The sequence below is a fragment of the Siniperca chuatsi genome, linkage group LG21, assembly GCF_020085105.1.
Source record: "Siniperca chuatsi isolate FFG_IHB_CAS linkage group LG21, ASM2008510v1, whole genome shotgun sequence".
In the NCBI taxonomy this organism is placed as follows: domain Eukaryota; kingdom Metazoa; phylum Chordata; class Actinopteri; order Centrarchiformes; family Sinipercidae; genus Siniperca; species Siniperca chuatsi.
Window position 1 is genome coordinate 12,959,445 of NC_058062.1, and position 23,751 is coordinate 12,983,195.

At 37.2% G+C, this 23,751-nt stretch overlaps 1 protein-coding gene across 9 annotated transcripts in view; it reads left to right on the forward strand.

Moving 5' to 3' along the window:
• Positions 1 to 23,155, forward strand: part of LOC122868819 (nuclear GTPase SLIP-GC-like) — a 44,436-nt gene extending 21,281 nt beyond the window's left edge. For 3 of the 9 annotated variants that reach the window (XM_044181146.1, XM_044181144.1, XM_044181150.1), the window contains 23 exons: positions 58 to 139; positions 682 to 794; positions 1,249 to 1,296; positions 1,398 to 1,448; positions 1,702 to 1,735; positions 1,835 to 1,918; positions 3,327 to 3,420; positions 4,572 to 4,788; positions 4,929 to 5,156; positions 5,611 to 5,817; positions 5,941 to 6,116; positions 6,704 to 6,797; positions 6,882 to 6,969; positions 7,166 to 7,287; positions 7,679 to 7,852; positions 7,964 to 8,121; positions 8,325 to 8,442; positions 8,754 to 8,862; positions 8,950 to 9,083; positions 9,384 to 9,465; positions 9,600 to 9,678; positions 9,763 to 9,805; positions 9,912 to 10,891. In XM_044181146.1, the coding sequence (XP_044037081.1) occupies positions 58 to 139; positions 682 to 794; positions 1,249 to 1,296; positions 1,398 to 1,448; positions 1,702 to 1,735; positions 1,835 to 1,918; positions 3,327 to 3,420; positions 4,572 to 4,788; positions 4,929 to 5,156; positions 5,611 to 5,817; positions 5,941 to 6,116; positions 6,704 to 6,797; positions 6,882 to 6,969; positions 7,166 to 7,287; positions 7,679 to 7,852; positions 7,964 to 8,121; positions 8,325 to 8,442; positions 8,754 to 8,862; positions 8,950 to 9,083; positions 9,384 to 9,465; positions 9,600 to 9,678; positions 9,763 to 9,796 (2,526 nt within the window). In that variant the 3' untranslated portion in view covers positions 9,797 to 9,805; positions 9,912 to 10,891. Of the gene's footprint in view, positions 1 to 57; positions 140 to 681; positions 795 to 1,248; positions 1,297 to 1,397; positions 1,449 to 1,701; positions 1,736 to 1,834; positions 1,919 to 3,326; positions 3,421 to 4,571; positions 4,789 to 4,928; positions 5,157 to 5,610; positions 5,818 to 5,940; positions 6,117 to 6,703; positions 6,798 to 6,881; positions 6,970 to 7,165; positions 7,288 to 7,678; positions 7,853 to 7,963; positions 8,122 to 8,324; positions 8,443 to 8,753; positions 8,863 to 8,949; positions 9,084 to 9,383; positions 9,466 to 9,599; positions 9,679 to 9,762; positions 9,806 to 9,911; positions 10,892 to 15,193; positions 15,276 to 15,299; positions 15,937 to 17,222; positions 17,305 to 17,471; positions 17,591 to 18,081; positions 18,169 to 18,974; positions 19,044 to 20,155 lie in introns of those variants that run through there. The other 6 variants (XM_044181148.1, XM_044181149.1, XM_044181147.1 and 3 more) reach the window with 5 other exon arrangements.
• Positions 23,156 to 23,751: the final 596 nt, after the last annotated feature.

The following is a 23,751-nucleotide window of genomic DNA, read 5'->3' on the forward strand; positions in this document are numbered from 1 at the left end:
AAATGCCAACTATTAATGACTGATTAAAATATTCTGATTTATTTGTTTACCTTCCAGTTGCTGTTCTTGGTCATGGATGATTTTGTTTGTACCAAATTAATTGAATGGGGTCTCAGTGAGTGGATAGAAAGATTTAAAGGTAAAGTATTAGCATGTTTCTTTGGTAGGATATTATACAATATTAATATGACCTTCCAATACTGAATCATCTTATCATCTACTAATACAGACATCAAAAATGCTGCAACATTGTTCTGCAGTACAATGCTGACATACTGTATTCCTGACAGATATAGTTTTAAGAAAGAGGTCAGTGTCTGTGTTCAAAAGCACGTGTAGTAAAACCCTTTTACAATTCACAAAATTAGAAGGAACACTTAATTAACTTGAGAGTAACTGCTGTTCATTAGCATCTTGTGGGTTTGTGAGACGAGGATCTCAGAGCAAGCAGCACTGAAATCAAGACTGAAAAATGCTGAATAGTTAAAATCAAATCAATAAGCATTCAGCTCATACAACTACGCTATTAGCTCGGTGAGGCTGTAATGCTCTTAAAAATGTCAAATGAACAGCTGAACCCACACCTATTTCACTCCTTATGAAATAGATTTCCACAGCAATTTGAAAATGATTCTCTATTTTGCATGGCTAAGATTCAACTGAATATGTTTTTAATTACAGATGAAGGTATTGACGAGGAAAGTCTTTACTGTCTTTACGATCAAGAAATTGATAACTTGATCCCAAAATTGGGACCAAGGGCGAAATTCAAGAAGAGACTCAAGTTGTTACAGGTAATGTTCTGCACTGTGAAGATACTTTACACAAATACTGTATTTGGTCGCATAAATCTCACTTAGACGGTGTAGTCCCTCATTCGTCCAGGAGTGTTCTATCGTAGAAAAGGTTTCAGTCGTAGTCATCTGGACAGTGTTTTCAGAATCAAGACGTTTCGGCTCCCATCCGGAAGTCATTCTCAATTGATTCACAATTGAGAATGACTTCCGGATGGGAGCCGAAACGTCTTGATTCTGAAAACAGTGTCCAGATGACTACGACTGAAATCTCACTTATGTAGCTACGTGCCATTACTGTAGAATTTACAGGAGCATGAACTTCTGTTAAAAGTTTTGATGTTGTCTACCGACAAAGCATTATAATATCTCTTTGACAATAAAAGAATTTACTAGAATTTTATAAAATTTCTTCACTAATGATGAATTTGCAACTATTTTCTTTTGTCACTAGAAAGAACAAAACACAACAAATCAGGAAACAGTTGATTCTTCTGCTCAAGTAAGCTCAGTTTCAAACAATCAGATATCATCTAAGACATTTATTACAGTCAAACAGATTATATTTTTAATTTTACATGGTCTTGCACTTAAGAGTATTAGTTTTATTTGCAGTGTCAACAGCAGCATGAAGAAGCAGCTGATTCTGCTCAGGTAAGGATCACACTGACTTTCACAGGCATGTAATGAACGTGCCTCTATTCTTCATGCAAATGCGTTTAAGGCACTAAAGTTACTTGATACAAAGTCATCTTTGATTGAAGAATTTTCTCATTCGATCACAGTGCATAAATGCAAATATCGTTGTGCGATTTGTGTTCAAGCCTGTTAGAGAACAAAGCCTGTGTGAATTTAATTTCTTGATCAAATACTGTTTTAAGAGTCAAATATTCATGTTTATTCTCAGGTTTGGCCGTCCACCAGTGACACAAGTGATAAAGGTGAGATACATAATGTTGACTGAATAACTATATTCAGACCATGTTTTAATATTGTGCAACAAACATTTGCTTATTTTTATTTAAAACAAATCCAAAAAGGAAAGAGAAAGTTGGATCTTCAGGGCGAGTCCAACTCACCAACTAGAAAACGACGACATGACATTATCCCGGAATCATACACAGGTATTTATATGACTTTCTAACAATTACAACCTGCTGTAGGGTCAAACCTTGTATGTTATGAAATTTTTACTTGTCTAGCAAATCCATGTTTCTGTATCTTGGCCACAGAAAAAGCTTTCTCATTGGCTGGCCGGTGTTAAATTCTTTTCAGAACACCACGTGGTATGCATGCAATAAATGTAAATTAAACCGCAGGTATCCATAGCAACAACACATATGCTTCTGGTAATAACTTAACCATGACTTTGACGAAATATCACTGCCAAAATCCGAAACTGATCATCAGGTTACCACTGAATCAAAAGGTTGTCTGGGTTTAAAACATCACGAGCGCAAATGAGATGATGATGCGTGCGGATGTAGAGAAGCCGCACGTGCAACTCAAACAGCCATTATGCGAGCGCTTTCATAGCACTCGCACGCAGAATATCTCTGCTCATGCGAGCAAAATTGTAGCCTGGAGGAGAAAACCATGCTTTGAGCGCGCGCAAAATCTGAAGTAACGCGTGACTGTTATCCTCAAACGCACTGTCATTGCTCTCCTGCTTGCAAAACTTTCATCTGCTCGCTCCCGCTTTTTTCTTTATGGCAGTAAGTGGGCGGACCCAGTCATCATTGTATCCCTAAATATAATTGTTTACAGTCCTCGTATTTTGGGAATGTAAAGGTACGTCACGCCGTGTTGCATTTTGGGAGGTGGTCACCATCTCGTGAGGAACGTGCTGTTACCTGTGCCTGCTACGTTAGTTACCTGCTTACCTTATGTTTTGTTTGGCTAAAAAGTTGGGCAAGTCGATCAAATCGGGAGAAGGGAAGAGAGAAAGAAAAGGCACCCTCCGGGTGAAACTGAATTGCAATGCCAAGCAACAGCATTTGGACAAACTAAGCACGATAAACACCATAGATCCATATGACTTGGCAGCCCAAGATGCACCACTCACATTGTAAACTATCTCGTTTTTGGATGAGAAAAAACAAAACAGTGAGCAGGTGAAATTTTTGCGGGCAGGAGAGCAATGATAGTGCGCTCGGGGAGAACAGTCGTGTGCTTCTTCGGATTCTGCTCGCACAAAGCATGGTTTTCTCCTCACAGGCAACAATATTGCTCGCACGAGCAGAGATATTCTGCGCACGAGTGCTGTGAAAAAAATTATATGCGTGCGCGGCTGTTGCACATGGATTTCATTTGTGCTTGCGGTTTTTGGCAGCGATATTCTGTCATACGTGGCCTTTTACTGGATGATGTTTTGAACCCAGACAACCTTTTTTATTCAGTGGTAAGTGCCTGATGATCAGTCTGAGGCATCCTAAATTGACTTGGCAGAGGAAGTGCCTCATTGTGCATTTCCGTTTACGGGATACACCGGTTCATGGTTCCTGCTGAATAGTTCTTTACTTTCACTGACAGACAAAATCATACTATCTGATGTGAAAAACATCATGAGATGTGTCCATAAGAGACTACCTAACCAAGACAACAAAAAGCTCAATGCTTTCCTGAAGTAAGTATTCACTTTTTCATATTCCATATTCTTCCATATACTTTGTTGTATGGGCCTGGTTCCACTCCTTCCACATCAGGTACTAGTTTCACTAAGAGGTTTTAGACTGGTCTGTAGTGTTGAGTCTAATGCAAGTTAGACAGTTTCACAAAAATACATACTCTCTTATTTCAGGCCAATCACAGACTCATCTTAAATGCAAATAAGTATTCACTGCACCTCCCAGAGTCACAGTTTATCTTGTCATTCACACTTTACTTTGTATCGATCATGCTCGCTTGGCTTGATTGTAGACTCAGATTCAGCATTTAACCCAAAATGTAAAAATTAGCTTGTTAAAATTATTATTTGATGATCGATTGTAATGTCTGTAGTCGCATATGCAGACATTGTGTATTTCATCTTCCCACTCTTCACTGAAGCTGTTAAAACCATTCTATTACAGTGTGTTGTGCTTTATCACAATTTGGAAATTTCACATATTGTTTTCAATGTCGCAAAGTTGGATGGCATTCCTAATTGGCCAGACATGATATACAGTACATATCATATTTACCTATAAAGCTTGTTGTTAGCATTATAGGCACAACCAGAAGCTATCATGTTTGCTGCATTACTTGCATAAGGCTGAAAAGTTTTAATGATGTCAACAGAGGAATTGTCCTCCTGGAGAGCGGTCAGACACTGCATCCAGGAAACTGCAGAAATGGTGGCTTCTAGTAAGATTAAGTCCCCTGCTAAGACAGTTTGCTATTGTCAACGACACAAATTCATGTGTCAGTGTACCAACGCTGACCTCGATGTGAGAGCACTGCAAGGGTTGCTCACCTTCACAAGCAAATCCAATATATGATTATTTATTCAAATGAATTAAATTTGGTTTAGAATTTTTCTGTCACCAATTCTGCTCTGATCAAGGCCCTTAGTCAAAGTCTACTTAGTCACAATTTCAAAACTGTTTTTTATTTATTTTGTTGATACTGCTTTAATAGTGCTACCAGACAAACATCAGGTTCTTCACATACAATTAGTATACAATTATTGATTATAGCTGCTTCAAATTATGCTTGAGTAGGCTGTTCATAGATTTTGACACATTCTTTCAGTGTTAAATAAATCAATTTACCCATATTTAAACTCTTCTACAACAGGGATAAAATCAGTGATTTGGAGACAGACAAGAGGGAGCTGGTCGGTGTCTTTGGTAAAACTGGGGCTGGAAAGAGCTCTTTGATAAATGCCGTCATTGGAGAGAAGAATCTTCTGCCCTCTGGAAGCATCAGTGCATGTACCACAGTCATGATTAAAGTGGAGACTAACATGCAGAGCCAAAAGTATGAGGCAGACATTGAGTTCATTCCAAAAGAGGTAAAATGAGCTGAATATTTAAATGGTTAGTTAAAGGCTATTTGAAAAGTTATGATGTAGCTGCAAAAATACAGTTGCTGGTTACATTACATGCCATTTAAGTAAACTAAGTTAAACGTAATTATTGTTTTATTTTGTAGGAGTGGAAAGATGAGTTGTGGTCCTTGTTTAATTTCCTTGGGGATAATACAGATCAGGAACAGGAAGATGATGATTATCGTGAGACTGTTGAAAAGCTGTCAGCGCTGTATGGAGAAGAATGGAAAGAAATCCCAAACAAATCCCCTGAAAACCTCATGGATAACAAATATTTCAGAGAAATTCCAGAATTTCACCTTTCCAGGAGGAAGATTTTGACATGTGAATCAGTAAGTAAGAAAGAGATAGATAGATAGATAGATAGATAGATAGATAGATAGATAGATAGATAGATATAATATAATATAATATATTATAGATATAATAATTTTCATACCGCCTAGCCAGTCCAGGTTGGTTTAGTTCAACAGTAGTTTAACAAAGGTGAAAGTATGTAAAAAGTAATTTAAAAAAGAGTGGACTTGATCCATCTGTCCTCAATGACTACTTATCCATATCAAATGTACCCTTCTTAGGAAGATCATTGAGAACATTGTCTACCAGTAACTAATTTCATTTATATAACTGCTTTGCAAATTCCCATCAGGATTTTGCCTCCGTCATTGTGCCCAAACAGTCTCATTAAGGTCCCAAATGACATTGGCATGAACACTGACTCGACTTGATTGTGCATATAAATAAAATCCTTGCGTTCCCTTAATTTTATTTTATTATATATTGCAGGCTAAAGAGCTGTCTGCAAAGATTGTCAAATACACAAGAAGTGACTCAGAACACGGAGACGGTAAAGATGTAAAGAGGTGGTATTGGCCACTAGTGAAGTGTGTGACTGTCAGGGTGCCTAGGAATGACCTTCTCCAGCATGTCACACTTGTGGATCTTCCTGGAAATGGGGACCGTAACAAGAGCAGAGATAAAATGTGGAAAGGGGTAATTTATTCACATGCAATGCTGTTTGTGTATTATTGTGTTATCCAGAAACTGTAACATCATGTCATTACAGAGCACTGATAATTAATCAATCATATTTAACTTGTGATTATGCCCCTCCAGGTTGTTGGAAGTTGTTCTACTGTGTGGATTGTGACTGACATTAATCGAGCAGCAGCAGAGAAAGAACCCTGGGAGATCCTGGAAAGTACCAGTAGCCTCATGGGAAATGGTGGCCAGTGTCAGCAGATTCACTTTATCTGCACCAAGTCTGATTTTATTGAGGATTCAGATGATCAGTAAGTGATTTAAGATGCCAAAAGTACATTTTAAATATAACATCCATATTAGACACTGACGCATGTGGTAGCCAACAGGAGTACACAAGCAAATGTACATATAATACAAGACATACAGCTGACTATCATCATATACTCTATTGTACTGTTCTTGCATTTGCTCCATTTGCGTGTGTTTAATGTATTTGCAGCTAATGTAACGATATATTTATAGAATTTCCTCGAAAGGAACTGACATGTAAAGATAAATTAGGGAAGTTCCTGGAAAGTAATATGCAATTTATGTAATTTGCTTCTGTTATAGAGACATTGCTCAATTAGTACACTTCAAGTTAATTAATTCCAATTAATTGGTAGTGTAACCTAGACTTTTAGTCAGTGCACAGCAGGTCAGCTGAATATGAAAAACTGTGATATTTGTCTACAGGCAAGAAATCATATATGGAACGTAACGTTCCCACTAATAATAAATAGTAAATCAATAATCATTCTCAGAGGAGAGAAGGAGACTGTTTGTAAAAAATGTTGGAATTCCATTGCTCCAAATATTGTATGAGGTACCACTTGATACAAATCTTTTCTTATAGTTCAGCAGCTGGTGTTTGTGCTTTCATATTTAAAAGAAACATGCGAGCCAAGGAAGCAGTGAGCAAAGAATTCAGCAAATTTAACAAAATTAAGGTGAGTTTTATAGACTGACACAAACACAAAGATTGTCTACAACTGCAATCATGCCTTAAAATCATTAAAAACACTTTTTTCCAGAAACATTTCAGTGATGACTGCTTCAAAGTGTTCACAGTGAGCTCCAAAGAGTTTCTAAAGAAAAAACGTCTAAACCCAGATGAAACTGGTAGGTGAAGTTTCCATATATGAGCACTTTGAGCTGCACATGTACTGTTTTCCACAAATACATATTTTGTTTTCGTTTCCTTTAACCGCTTTAATTCAAACATGAATGACTAATTGGATTATGACATTTGAATGTAAGTATTATATGTATGTAAGTATGTTAATATGTAAGAGGCAAACTGCAATTTATTTTACAGAAATACCCAAACTTCAGGGGTTTCTGCAAAATCTCAATGACTGTCACTCAGAGACATTAAACTATGTGTCTGGAGCTTATGGGATTCTCTCTCTGATTCAAGGGGCCAGCTGTAGAGAAGTGGTAAGATCAAGTAATAAAACCTCTTTCATTGTCTTTAAGTGTCACAGTTATTATATTCAATCTTATTGACACAAAATAATAATATTCATAGCAAATAAGTAAGCTGAAGTAAACTACGCTCAAATTCAGTGAAAACATGGTAAATAAAGTCAAGTCACAGACTTCCTAAATCTATGATAGATTATTCTATCTATTACTAGATAATTTCCTGAATTTTTGTTTCTTCAGAGAGGCTACAAAACCACAGTAATTTAAAGGTGGTTGTACTCAAGACCAACAGAATTTCATAAATAAACAAATGAACAATAAATACTGTCTTGAAAGAACAGCCAATCAGGTAGCAGTATAGTTTCATTGATTTAAAAACTGAATGTGTTGTGTTTGATTTCAGGCTGACCAAAAAACAGATGTGTGCACAGAGCTTGAAGAAAAGATGAGGCATGAACTTGATAGAGTCAGAAAACCCATGGAAGAGGCTCATGAGGCTTTTGAAAAATGCCTTAACGAGGGGGTTGAAAAATCTAAAAGTTCATGTGAACGAGTCTTGAAGTCCGTCTTACATCCTGTATGTATTTGAATTGTAATTACATCAAAACAATTTGCTTTGCACTTCATATGAAAATGTTATCTGCTTTTTATTTTTTTCATTTTTTAATTTTTATTTTGTTTGTTTCAGACATGGGTAAAAGGTGCCGGTTTTCACAAGATATTGAAGTGTGTAGTTGCGAACAATGGCACCTACAAACCAAAAAGCCGGAAACAAATAAACCTCAATGTGAAGTTAGCTTCATGCCTGACTGACAGCATTGATGAGGAATTCAAGAAGACCTTCCCGTAAGAAATGACTTCATGAGGACATAAAACCCTTTGTTGGCCCATTTACAAACTATGGAGAATGTGTAGAATTAACAAATTCTACATTATACACTTATAGAAATAATGTAATATAAGACATATATACAAATGACATTATTAAAATACACACTTTTCACATTTCTACTTTTTATGAACCATTTCAACTTGTTAACATGTTTCAGAAATGAAGGAAAATGTGGACCATTCAACGGGGTCATCAACACGTTTTCACTTGACACAACAAGGCTGATTCAGAAGTACAAAGATGTCGAACTGCAGCTGATATTTCTCAAGACAGAGGTAAAAGATACGAATAATACCATATATCCATTAGTCCATTATCAAGCTGTTTGTCCAAATTAAGCCAAACATCCAGTTTGTGACTGATGACTGGAATGAAGACTAAACAGTAAAGAATTAAACACAAAAATATATATATATACTGAGCTGTTAACATATTCATATATAATGTATATGAAGAATGTTATCAATACAGTAAATGTTGTTAGCTATGTAGATAAAAACTCTAAGCACCCAAAGAGACAAAGATTAGTAGAATTTGTATTACCTTGACATTATTTACAAATATTATAATCTATATTTTATTTAAGGAAAAAAAAATGAAGACAAAACTCAACAAAATCATCCGGGAGCGTAAGAAAACAATCTACAGCAGTCTGACAACAACAATCCAGGAAACCATGCAAGATTGCTATAAAAGTAAGATTACAACAATTATACACATTTACATTCATCATGACTGTGCAGGAAAATGTAGTTTGACAACAATGTTCTGTTTTATTGTAGAAGCAGCAGAAATTAGAGGACAGGACTCGCTGAAAAATATGAGGGACACTATTGAGAAGCATGTACATGATTCAAAGAACACCATGTTTGAGCAGGCTAAAGATGTTATGTTGAACCAGCTGAGATGCTTGAAGGTTTGGCACATTTCACAACATGTCATAAGATAATGATATAGTAATTTTCTATATTCAAGTGGAATATGCATCATTCTGAAAGCTGCTTTTGCTACTAAAAACACTGCAGGTACTTTCACCAACATGCAGCTATTGTTATTAATCTAAGGCAGAAAGATACAAAAGCTTATGTAGCTATTAACCCTTTTGTCCAGTCTGAACACACATCTAAACAGTTAATTCAGGTAGGTTTCAGTTAATCTTGAACACAGTATTTGGCTCTGTGAGTGATAAATGACAAAGATTTTGATGCTGAATTAGGAGGACATCCTGAAGACACTGGAGGAAACAATGCAGGAATCAATTGAACTGTCACTCAAGACAGATGGTGACTCAATCCCAGGTAAAGGGAACTCAAACAAAAATATGATAATCACTAAAAATACTGTGAATATCTTCTTGAAATTAATAAGCCAACACATTTCCAACAGTGTAATTAACAGTGTGCTTGTTGTAAACAATGCATTTTTTCCCTAGATGTTACAGTGGAGCTTGAGATGGTAAAGCAACATTACAATGAACTGAGAGGAAGCGCAGATGAGGAAACACTAATTTGGTAAAAGTTTTACTAAAATGTCTACATAATGCCCTGATCATGAGCTGCTCTGAATAATGCTAACACTGCTTTTAATTTCACTAGCGCTGATCCACCCGGCCCAGTAGCTGCACCGTGACGTGTGCAGGTACGTTTTAGTGAAACTGATGATCCAAACCGAGGAAAATGACAGCTCTGCTGTTTGTTTTTACTGTTCACAACCTTGCTGTTTATCTCTGTGGTGGACGTTTCAGGTTTGCTGGGTGGAGAGAAACAGCAGAGGCCTGATTACCCACTGAAGGTCCCTGCGGCCACGCTGATTAGAGACGTGAGGCCTCTGGATTTGGTCTCAACCATTTTTATCAAGTTGTTATCCCTGTTCTCTTTGAGTGTTGTTTTGATTTATACTTTGAGTTTGCTTCTTGTGAATTACATGCAGAGAGATTTTAGCTGTTTTTATGGGTGTCTACATTAAACCTTGAACCTCGATTACAGTACATACTCTAGGATGGATTTGACATAAACTTTAGGCTTTTCAACGAATGATCTTAATCTTTTTTCTTTCATGTTCAAGGACAAAACTGTTGCTTGCTTAAAACATCATCTAGTTCTACCAATAGAACTAGATGATATTAGTAAACCATCTTATCTGGCTTCTTGTTATTCACACCAGTTTTGTTTTAATCTACACTGATTCTAAATGCATGAACCTCAATAAAGTTCACTTTTGAGTGAAAGTGCAACATGTAGTTAGGCTTCTTTACTGTTTATGTAAAATGACCTACAAGCTGCTCTTGGTTCTCCCTAACATCAGTTTCTATTGTAAGATAAACAAATGATTTTCCAACCTTGTTTCCTGACATAAATCTACATTACAATACTCAGTATTTGTGTTGTATGTTACAAAAAATACTTATCTATTTGGTGCCAAAGTAATTGTTGTAAATATATTGTAAATTTGTAATTAATTATACTATAGTAGGTTAGGCATCTTAGTAAGCTTGTTCACACAATAGCCTGATGTTTGTGAAACAGAAAGTGTCAATGTGTAAAAGCTGTGTAAGCTTTGTATACACTCTTATTTAGCCTTGGGTTCACACAGATTATATACTGTACATCTTGTCGAGATCTGGATTTTCTTTATGCTGCATTTTGTTATCAGCAGCATTCATTTTCTTTCCCACTCATTGGTCTGTGCACTCTGAGAATAAGAGAAACTCTATATGAAACAGTGTATGCAGGTATGCTGTGTGCTTGTTTTTTTGTCTTTTTCACATTTATTTTTCTTAAACCTTTAGGTGACAGTAATTTTAATGACTGTTTTTCATGTCCAAACGGGTTCAGTAGAGGTGTGTTGTTATTCGTTTAGAGTTATTCGTTTTGCCATTACCATTCGATGAATGGTAATGGCAGGTATTCATGTTAGAAAAGCGCCTGTCATGGTTTTGGGTTTGGTTATTTCCTGTTTTATTTTGAAATAGTTAGTTTTGCTTCCTGTCTTTGATTGCAGTAATTGTTTTCACCTGTGTCTCGTTGTCTGTGTCAGCTTTAAAAAGGCTCAACGGGACAACTTTAAAGAATGCTGCAGTGAGTTAGTTAGTAACATTAAATTGAATGGAAATGTAGATGAATGTGCTAGTGAAATTACATGTATGATAACTGAAGTTGCCTCAAAGAGTATACCTGAAACTGTGATAACAGGGAATAAGAGATTTGTACCAAGGTGGAATGACGAGTGTAGCTTGGCTATTAAAGGAAAAAATTGTTTTTACAGAAACTTAGAAACAACATGAATGTTGACAATTTGATGGAATATAAAAGGAAAAGAGCCATAGTTTGAGGTTTTGTCATTTCCTGTTTTAGTTTGTAGTTGTAGTTCCTCTCCTTGTGTGTCTTATGGTTTTACTTCCTGTCTGTTTACTTTCCATCCAGTTTTGATTGTTGGCCCCTCCTTGATTGTTTGCACCTGTGTCTCGTTGTCTCACCTCCCATTTCCCATTACCTGGACCTGTATCTGTCTACCTGCCTGTTACCTGTTTGTTGCCTGTCTGCCTACCAGTCTGTCTGCCTGTAAGCTACTTCACCCCAATAAACACTGTAGTCATCCGGCTACCTCATCCTCATACCGCTTCCTGGTCGTCTGCATTTGGGTCCACATACTGCACCCCATATGACAATAGCACGCAAAATAATTAAAACAGCTAAAAGGAATACCTGGAGACAGTTTTGTTCTTCTTCTATTGTAAGAGAGAGATGTGGGTCATGTATGGAATATGGTTAAAAAGATGAGTATATAAAATGTCAGTACTTGCAGATAGAGACCAATTAGCAAAAACAGATATGGAAAAAGCCAACCTCCTAGGAAGAGTATTTACCAGTGTTCACAGTGGAAATCACCTTACAGATAGACATAAACAAAGGAAAGAAGAAGTCCTAAATGATAATGAAAAGGTGCTTGGTAAAAAGTTAGAAAATAGCGCAGCTTCGGATATGGAATTCACCATATGGAAATGATCCATCAAATGCTGAAAACTACAGACCAATAGCACTAACCTCACACTTATGTAAATGGGTGGAAAAGGGAAGATTGTTAAACGAGTATCAGAGCGGCTTTAGGAAAGCAAGATCCACAGCAGATGCTCTAATTAAAGGAAGCAATGAAATTGACCCTTAATATGAAGGAAATGATGGCTATAGTTTTCTTTGACATTGAGAAAGCTTATGATTCCATGTGGAGAGAAGGTCTTTTAATTCAATTGAACAAACTAGGCATAGGTGGAAGGTTATGTAACTGGATCATGGATTTCCTATCAAACAGAACATTTCAAGTTAAAGTTGGATCAGAAATCTCATCATCAGTCATCAGTCCTTCTCCAGTCATTCTATTTAATATCATGATATCTTTGAAAATACAGGGACAGGTATACAGTCAGCAGTGTACGCAGACGATGGAGCAATCTGGAAAAGGGGAAACAATTGCTCACATGTGTTGAAAAGTATACAGAAATCAAAAGTCAGTGTAGAGAGATGGTCTTATGATTGGGGATTAAAAATTTCAGTAGCAAAGTCATGCTATATGCTGGTCACTAAAAAGAAAATAGGTAACGAGCAGGGGTTAACACTATATAGCAAGCCAGTGGAAAGAGTCAGAGTGTTTAAATATCTTGGATTGATGAAAAATACACATGGAAGAATCATGGAAAATATTAAGACCAAATGTAAAAAGGTGTTAAATTTAATGAGGTGTGTGGTCAGAACTGAATGGGGAGCTGACAAAGAAGCATTATTACACATACAGTATACAGGGCTTTGATGAGAGCTACTTTGGACTATGGCTGTATGTTGTATGAAGCAGCAGCAAAAACTCACCTAGAAAAACTTGACAGGATACAATACAGAGCACTAAGACATCAGTCAAAACTACATCCATTAATACATTGCTCGTTGAATCCAGTGAACTGCCTCTGCAGCTGAGGAGAACAAAGTTATCACTAACATACTGGATAAGAATCCAGGGAGGAGGAGATGGAAAATTAGCATCAACTGTTCTGCAGAACTGTTGGGAATACACATTTTCTGGTGAAGGTTTTGGCTGGGACATTAACAAGAAAATTAAACAGTACAAATTAGATACTAAACAACACAGTCCAGCAGTTATCCATAGCAGCATTTCCCCATGGATATTTCCACAACCCAAAGTAAATCTTCAAATATTAGAAAAGAAGAAAGAGTGGACAGAGAGGAATAATAATATTGGGTGCATGGTTTAAGAATGTTTGAAGAAAACTTTCTACAATTATCTTAATATTTTTTACAGATGGATCAAAACACTCAAATAACGAACATGTCGGGGTGGGTAAATACAATCCATAATTTGACAAAGGAATTGTTAAGAGAATCTCAAACAGGTTATCAGTATACACAGCAGAAATGACAGCAATAGTCTTCAGTGGGTAGAGGAGGTTAAACTGATTAAAGTGGTGATATGTTCAGATTATGCTGCTGCAATGCAAAGTATATGATCAGGAGAAACAGTACAAGAGGATCTTTTGGTTTAGGTTTATATGGTCTTATTAAATCTACAGCAACTAGGTTTAGGTGTTCATTTCTGCTGGATACCAGCACACTTTGGAATAGAGGGAAATGAGATTGCAGATCAACTTGCTAAAAATGCACTAAACAAAAATGATAATGACATTTTAGAAATTTGTTTTGGGAGATCAGAAGCAAAATCACTAACTCATCAGGGAATAATGACATCTTGGCAGCAAATCTGGAATAACAACATTAAGGGTAGAGAAGACTATAAAATCCAAAAATCTGTCAGAGTCAGAAATAATCAAGGTAAATGTAGGAAAGAAGATGTTATCTTTTCTAGGCTAAGACTAGGACATAGAGGACTCAATGCTACCTTGTATACCATGAAAAAGTCAGTGTCACTAAATGTGAGACTTGTAACTGTAAAGAATGTGCTGAACACGTGCTGATGGGATGTAGGAGGTTCAGTGTAGAAAGAGAGAGACTGAAGGGCGGAGTGGTAGAGATGGGCAGGGAGCGGAGCATCAAAGGTCTGTTTGAGACAGGGGAGAAACAGCTACAGGTTCAAAGGGCTTTGTTCAAATATTTAAAAGAAATATAATTTATAGAATATAAATTCATTATAAAGTTTTTTTTAATTAATTTTATTATTTTTGACTGCTTACCTGGTTGTGACCACTGCCTGCCTGTAACCTGAGTAAATCTTGTTCTTTTCATTAAAACTGAGCTCTGCCTGCTGTCTGCATTTGGGTCCTTGTTATATGCACTGGTCAAAAGGTAAATCTTTTTACATATACATAATGGTCTGATACTTGAATGAAGTTGTCTTCTGTGGCAGCACTGTCAGGCTGTGTATTCGTCTCAACATGTTCCAAAACCATTTCTAACTTCATATGAACCACATCTAACTGTTTATCCATGCCTTTGTGATATTATGATCTTTAAATCAACACCAGGTTAAGAGAATATCAGTATCAAGATACTAAAAAGGTTAAGGTTTAGTTCACCCAAATTAGTTCAAAAGTGGAAAAAACTAAACATAAGTACATAATTAGTTATTAATTTCAATTTATGATAATACAGTTGGAGGTCTATGGTCTCTGTAGTTGTAGTACCAAAGAGAAGCCTTGCTGCGCTTCTTGCATACTGCAGCCGTGGTTCTTCTGAGCAGTAAAGGCAGTTGGAGTGATCAAACAAGTTGTCATAAATTGACTGAGGACAGTTTAGTAACTGCACAACCCTTTCAACTCAACGTAAATCAAACTTAATACAAAGAACATCTCGGCACACACAGCTACTGTATGTATGCCACCAGCTCTACCAGTTAATCAAGTCTACAGATGTACAAATGTATGACAGGAGGAATGGCGTTCCATAGTTTTGGAGCAGCGATAGAGAAACACGAGATACCTCAGAATTAAAATAAAAGATTCAAGCGATTGTTCAATACTACTTGTAATATTAACCAATCAATTTTAATTGCTGACTATTTTTACAGTGAATTGTCATGGAGGCACCTGATTTTGTCCGGGACAAATTAACTGAATGGGGCTTCATTGAGTTCATGCAGAGATTTGAAGGTACTGTATTACCATTCTGCTTCAGTGAGCATGTCTGCAATTAATGACACTGAAATTGCAACACAATGATGACATATCGTTGGTTTTATATATGTAGGTAACTGTTATGAATATGTAACAGCTTTATACTTGTAGAACTTATAAAAAGCCAAAAGGATAAAGGCTGGAAGTAGACTAACTAATGACAAATAACTAGAGTTTTTGTCTTCAGAGTGTATAATCTAAGGTGTAAAATCAACTCCTTTAAAGTAATCAGCACAGGTGAATGAATGTTACATTGTAATTCGTGCTATGGTCATAGGTGGAGATAAGCTATGACAGGCTCTAACATAACTCTTCTAGGGTTCAGTCACTGATCTCTCCACCTTTATACACTGAAATTTAAATATGTATATTCAGTCAATCAGGATGTCACATTGACTTGTGACTCATCACAGTGTGACTCAGGAATCAGGAAAAAGACTTGCTTTTTCTTTATGAAAATAGAGATAAATGTGTTCTCATCAAGATTAATCATTTATTTTTTTCTTTTTCCATTTCAGATGAAGGCATTGACAAGGAGAGTTTTCTAAGTCTTGGAGATTCAGGCAGCATCAATGTCTTGATTCCTAAAATTGGACCAAGAGTAAAATTCAAGAAAAGACTAAAAGAATATTTACAGGTACTAGGTGCTACTGTATGTTATAAAAGACACTTTAATTCTAGTTAGGCAATGTGCTCTACTGTTAGGATTCCTTACACAAATATTACTGTCATTTGAGAACATGATTGTTTTCTAAGGTTACATGAACTTTGAACTTTCTATCTAGATCTTAGATAAAGTCATCTTACAAAGAAATGTACAAAAGAAGGACATGCAGCACAGAGATGATAGAATCAATGCAGGAATTTGTTCTCTTTCCAGACTCAACTAATGAAATATTTCTACTTCTGTACAAAGTGCCATCATTACAGCAAATCATCATTATATTGCTGGCCATACAGAAACAGCAACTTCAGTTGCATACATGCATGTTTCAGACCACTTTAAGGTCAAGAAAACGTGTGTGTGGGTTGATCCAAAATGGCTGCTTGGATCCAAAATGGCATTAAACAAAAGAGATCTAATTCAAAATGGCAGCTGAGCAGCAGCTGCATAGTTAGACAAAGAAAGGAAATTCAAAATGGCGGCTAGGCCATGTTGCAAAAGAGTCTGGCTCTGTTAACGGTTGATTGGAGTGGATGTGTGAACTGTGTAGGATAAACGGTGCCAGGTTAGAAAAAGGGTCATTGGTTGCATGCAAGACCCTGTGACTGTGTGAACACCACTAACATCAACTTAGCATGTGGCCTAGCACCTAACAGTGAAAACACATCACAACAATAAAACTCAATGAACCAAATCAATACAGATACATTCACCAAAGTAACAGTCTTATGCTTAGCCACCTACTCTGCTATGTTATGTTATTCACAGTCATATGGTTACGTTACCAGTCCATAAAGGAAGAAGTAGCTTTGAAGTCCTCCTTGTTAGCTGGCCATGTGGATGAGCCAGGCCGGGAAGATTTTTGGTTGGAGAAAAGTCCTTTATGTGCAGTGCGTTGCTCCGTCTGTTGTTCTCCTCAAAGTTAGTTCTTAAAGTTAGCTGGCAGACTTTGTGTGGTAGCCCTTGGCACTAACTAAGTAATGTTGCAGAAATCTTGCACAAGACCTTGCGTCACTGTTGTAGGAGATAGTTTGGTTCTGCTATGTTTCTGCTCCAAGCAGGCCACACTGGTGGACAGCTGCTGCTGAGCAACAAAGGTTCAACAAACCCTTTCCATTTGTACAAAAAACAAATAAAAGCCATTGCTCAGTTGTGTATTTTACTTACATGTTATTATACATTCCAATAATGATTTATTAAATATTAATAATACACTATAATTGGTTTAAGCAATAACATACACTTTCCCACTTTTCCAGTGGAATTCCATGGAGACATGTGATTTTGTCTGTGATAAATTAACTGAATGGGATCTCAGTGAGTTGATTCAGAGATTTGAAGGTAAAGTACTGCTTTGGTGGGCACATACTGTATATTGACATTAGTTAAGTGTGTGTGTAAAATGAAAAACAACTGCAGCACAATAATACCAAATCCTTGATATTGTGATTGTTTATAGAAAACCAGATCGAGTTTCGTTTTAATGATGTTGTTTTTTTTCATTTCAGATGAAGGCATTGACAAGGAAGCTTTCATAAGTCTTGAGGAGTCAGCCAACTTCAATGTCTTGATTCCTAAAACTGGACCGAGAGTAAAATTCAGAAAGAGACTCAGAGAATACTTACAGGTACTAGGTGCTACTGTATGTTATAAAACACTTTAATTCTACTAGCACTCAGCCCTCACATTTGTGCACTTGCTTTCACAAGTTACAGGAGCATAAGCTTCTGTCTTGTTTGTATGAAATCATCTGTCATAAAAAGGTACAAAAGAATGATCTTACATCCCTCATGCATGATGATATGTCTGCAGCAAATCCAACTCTGTCTTTCTTACTTTTTTTAAACAAGCTATGATACTTTAGTCAGCCACCCACCAAACTAATGGCACATAGTACATGCAAGTACCTTACGGATCCAGAAAAAAAATTTAAACGGCTAGCAAATGTATAACTATTCAACAAAACACTTAGGAACAAATTCGTACACAAAAACAGATCAGGATCATGTATGGAAGAGCCAAAAAAAAGTGAAAAATGTATTAAGGCAGCAGATCGCAATTGTTTCAGTATGTGCTCGTGAAGTAAATCTTAAATTTAAGCATGTGTCCCCACTGCAGACCCTGAAAAGAAGGCACATTGATGCTCCTGAAATGACGGACACTGTAACTGTCACAAATTCAGACCAAGAGGACAGCTCTGAAATGGTTGGTTCTGTGATCACACATGCAAACTGAATGGAATCACACTTTGAAATTATGCTCTTTTAAAGGAATAGTTCAACATTTTGGGAAATACACTTATTCGCTTTCTTACAGAGATTTGGATGAGAAGATCGATATGACTTAAATGACTGTAGGGTAAAATTAGAGGTGCTGGTAGGTTAATTTTGTTACCTTCAGATAGAGCCAGGCCAGCGGCCCCCAGCCCGCATGTAAAAGTGTCCTTGGGCAAGAAACTTAACCCCGAATTGAGTGAATGAGCATTAGTTCTCTTTCTGATGAGCAGTTGGTACCTTGCATGGCTCTATGTGTGTGTGTGAATGGGTGAATGCTGACATGTAGCGTAAAGCGCTTTGAGTGGGAAAGGCACTATATGAATGCAGTCCATTTAAAGGTAGTCAAAGTCGGAGCAAGTTTAATATCCTCTGGAAGTTTGTAAGACTATAACTAAAATCTTGCTTGAATCAGTTTCTAAACGAATACCATTCAAACTGTCAAAAGTGTGGTATCAATCTTCTCATCTAACTATTGACAAGAAAGTGAATAAGTGTATTTCCTAAAATGTCAAACTTTTTCTTTGAGTAACCTGTAGGACTTGTTCAAACAAACAAAGCCTTCAGCAGAGACAGAAACATTCAGCATGTGCAAAGTTAATGTGAAGGACTATGACTTATCCAGTCAGATGTTATGGCATTGTCTTTGCACATCATCATTTTGTGCACTCAAGGCTTTAATAACTCACCTTAATATACTGCAGGCTGCAGATTCTAATTAAATGTTCTTATATGCAGGACCCAACATTTTTTCCATGGCACTTTGAGTCTACTTCAACATCTGACACAGATCGTGACAGTGAGATGGTAAGAAGTTATACTGTATCCATTCAGACTGGATTTATTTCTCTAGGGGAGGTGAGATGATATTAACATTACCTGCGCTGGTCAGTGATTTTAATCCCATTCGGAGGGCATGTTTGGGTATTTTTTTCACCCCAGTAATAATTATAGTAATAATTATCTACTGTTTTTCTGTGAACTCGCTGGTCCTCCTGTAATATAAATTCGGTCCAGAGTGAAGTCTTTGAAGTGGATCTCTCTTTTCCGCAGTGAGAGCAGCTTGTCCTTCTACTTTACTTATTTTATATAAGCCTGTCATGAAATTTGACTTTTGTGTGAAAATGGATGAAGCCAAAAACATTTTTGCTAATCTGATAGGTGAAAACATGCTAACGCCAACATATAGGCCTATTTAAGAACCAATATGACGGCAGAAAACATAAAAGCCATCAGGAGAGCAAAAAGTTCATCAAATGTTCTGTTGTGATGTCAGGTACTGGTATGCTCTTTTGAACCCCAATTTGAACCTATATTTGTTTAAATTTTGGCAGATTAGCAGCATTTAAAATATGCAGAATTAGCTATTAGCAGTTCCGGTTTGCAGTGTTCCCATGGATGTACTGGATTACTTTGATACCGAAGAAAACTTAAAAATGTGATTCTCAAGCGTATTTATGGACATTTATTTGCGATGGACTTTCGAGACAACGATATCCTCAGGAAGTGTAAGTCACACTGAATGATATCAATATGTGTTTTATATCTGTGTGTTTAGATTTAACTGAGTTATGACTCTGAGAAGGGGTACGGCTCATTTAAATTTTCTCACGCAGTATCTTTGAAGCACCTTCACTTCTCCTGTGCCACCCTGTGGAGGCTTTTGGCTTTCTCTTTTGGCTTTGTACTGCCTAATGTCCATGTCTATTACAGGCCATATCCTGTAATTTCCCGATGGTTAAAATGCCGTCCGGAATGATGAGTTAAATTACTGAGGAGCACAGTGAATATTTCATTCCCCACCTCCCCCCTGTAATGGTGATCAGCACAGTCTGAATGGGGCTTATGTTTCTGTTAAAACACACATTTCTTCAAATCATTGTGTTATGCATGTGAAAATATTTATTACGTCTCTGCAGAGTGAGGAGCCAATTTCCAACAGTAACTCGACTACAGGCCTACTTGCTGTGATACTCTTCGTTCTGCGTCACCATCTAACTGCAGCTGTGGGTGACTTAATGGCTCTACTGAATTTTCTCAGCCCCAACCTGGTTGTTGCATCTAAGTATCTCTCTGATAAGATTCCCACCTTGTCTACTGTGTTTTACTGTCATGTCTGTCAAAACTACATGGGAAAGAATCCTGATGATGCTTCTTGTTTGCACTGTTATACAATGTTCAACAAAAAAAACAGTACTAAAAGTGGACACTTCTTTTTTTCTGCATCGGTAAAAGACCTTCTGAAAGACATCCTTAAGAACCATGGCACTGAGTTGTTACTTAAAACAATCAACCATGGGAATGACATTAAAGATGTGATGGATGGGAAGATGTACCAGAATCTGCTTAAAGAAGGAACACTGTCTGCAGAAGACCTGACACTGTCATGGAATTGTGATGAAGTACCAATTTATAACTCATCCATAAACTCGATTTGGCCTCTTCAGTTTACTATTAATGAACTTCCTTACACACAAAGAAAGGAAAATGTGATAGTTGCAGGACTTTGGTTTGGCCGAGACAAACCTAAGATGAACACATTTCTAAAGCCTTTCATAGATGAATGTCGTGAATTAGCTCAAAATCCCTTTCAGTGGAGTGACAGCAATGGCACAGTTCACTCCTCAAAAGTCTTCGCCTTGATTTGCTCCTCTGACGCCGTGGCGAGGCCACTCCTCCGGAATTGCAAACAATTCAATGGTGAATATGGTTGTGACTGGTGTTTACACCCGGGCATGATGGTCAAAAAAGGCGGTGGATCCATGAGGTCCTACCCATATGATGAAGAGACACAAGCAGCGAGGTCAAACAAAATGTTCAGGGATAATGCAGCACAGGCTGAAAACTCTGCCACCCCAAAAAATGGAGTAAAAGGATTGTCCTTGCTTTCCATACTTCCCTTCTTTGACATTGTTTTTGGATTTGTACCTGAGTACATGCACTCAGTTCTACTTGGTGTGTCCAGACAACTTATGTCTCTGTGGTTGGACCCAGTCAACTCTATGAAACCTTGGTATGTAGGTCAACAGATTTCACGAATGGACTCTCGTCTTCTCCGTCTAAAGCCGCCATTAGAAATTACCAGATCTCCACGATCACTGAAGTGTAGGGACACTTGGAAAGCATCAGAGTGGCGAGCGTTCCTTTTATTTTATGCTATTAGTGTCCTGCCTGGTATCCTGCTTCCTGCATTTCTGGAACATTATTTTTACCTGTCATTTAGTATTCACATTCTGCTACAAGAATCAATATCCAAACATGACCTTCAGCTAGCCCATGAGTCCTTGGTATGCTTTGTAGAAGACATGAAAGTACTTTATGGTGAAGAGAATGTGTCATTCAACTGCCATCAGTTAATCCACTTAACTGAAAGTGTACTGAACTGGGGACCTCTCTGGGAAACATCAGCATTTAGTTTTGAGAGAAACAATGGAAGTTTAAGGGCTCTGCTTAATGGCATAAATGATAACCCTCGACAAATTTACCAGAGGTTTCTCGTTTGGCAGCACTTACCCAGACACCTTAGTTCTTCAGTTTTTAACCAACAGTCAGATTTTGGTGAGTTGTTAGCCAAGCTCACACCAGTAAAAGATGGCAGTGGCTCTGACAAACCCCTTGGAAAATCACGCCATCTGGATCTCACAGGATCCACAAAACTAGCACTACAAGAGCTCTTAAATCGACCAGTTCTTGTCAAATCAGTAGAAGCTTATGACATCTTCTCTAATGGACACACTGTTTATCACTCTACAAACTGTAAAGAGTCCGACTGTGTTATTAAACTCAAGAATGGCTGCTGTGGAGAAATACAGTTGATTTTATTTTTTAAAGAGAACTGTGTTTGCCCATCCAACTGTTTGTGCCAGGCTACTCCAATCATTTTGGTCCACGTGTATGACATCAAACCTGGTACGCTGTTCAGCGATACACATCCTAACAATACATCAAAGACAACCTTTGTTAGAGTTGAGAGGACAGATCAACCTAAAGCTTTCTTCTTAGAGGATATCAGGTGTAAATGTATGTATGTGGATGGTTGGCTTGTGCCTCTACCAAACACATACGAGAGATATTAGTCACTGCGGGCCTAAAGCGCTCGCAGCGGCAGGGCCGAAAAACTTTTTTTGGCATGACACTTGCCTGTTTATAGTGACAGAAAGCTGTTGTGATCTGTAACTACATACAGTAGGGGTAACTTTACCATCAACTTTCATCTCTTTTTCTGGTACCAGCAGGTGAGTTGCTATGTCATATTGGGAAGGTCTAAAACAATAGACTACTGGCCCCTGGGCACTGTCTTTGATGTGTGAATATGTTTAGTTGCACATTGGTGCAAAAAAATGACATTGGAGCCCTGTGTGATTGTACTATTTGTTCATTTGGAAATATTATCTAGCCATCTAGATTAATTCAAAGTTGCCTTGTGACAACAAAATGTCATTTACTGGACGGAGAATACATGTCAGCCATATCATCAACTTTATTCTACCAGTTTTTTTGTTATCATGTGCTATGTGATTATCTGTGCATGACCTTCTGCATGTTAGGATTTATTTCTTTCAATGAATCTATGTAAATAGTGTATACATGATTATTTATTGTGTCACTTTGACTGATACTAGTCTAGTGGGAAAAAAGTGAGAGAAACACATTTTATATGTAGCGGTGAAAGATATTTAGTAACTTTGGTCAAACACAATCTTTACTTTTCTTTATCTGAGGGGACATATCACATTTGATAGATCACTTCTATTCGGTTTGCTAGGTAATATAATACATCTTGCTTTTATCTCCACTGGAAACTACATGGCATATATTGCTGTAAATGATTTTGTGGACAGTTTGTACTTTTTAAAAAGTTAATGTTGAAAATAATACAAAAATACTTGTATATTAAAGGATTTTGGATGACTACATGGTTCAGCTGTATCAGGATCACTATTACTGAAAGAACTACTGATAAACCCTGTCTACTACTTTATTTGGTGAAGAGCCTCATATTGCCTCATATATTGCCTAATGTGCTGATGAGGCCTTCTCCATATGATCTTCAGATGTGAGTATTGTGGATTTTAAATACACCGACAGCGGCTGTAATACAAAAAGGTTTGAGTCAGTAAAAAAGTGCCAACTGTGAGTGCTGTTCTTGTCATTGCAATATGTATCCTGTTGCACACACAACATTGTGATTAAAGTGTCGCTGCTTGAAATGTGGTTGAAAAATGACTTTTAGGTTGCTTCTTTACATGGGCAGCAGGTGTAGTCAATCTCGGATTCAAGGTGGTTTCAATGGATTCCATTCATTGTCCAGTTTCTCAGCAAACAACTGTATAAAAATGTCCATAGAAATTTCTGAAAAAACTTCAGCATAATCTACGTACTTCTACACTGTATGTGGCTTTATGACCTAAATGTAGGTCAAAATGAAATGAAAAACAATTACTTAAACAGAATCCCTATTTGAAACCACAAGGCCAGAAATGTGTTTCCAAAACCATGAAACAAACTGAAAGCA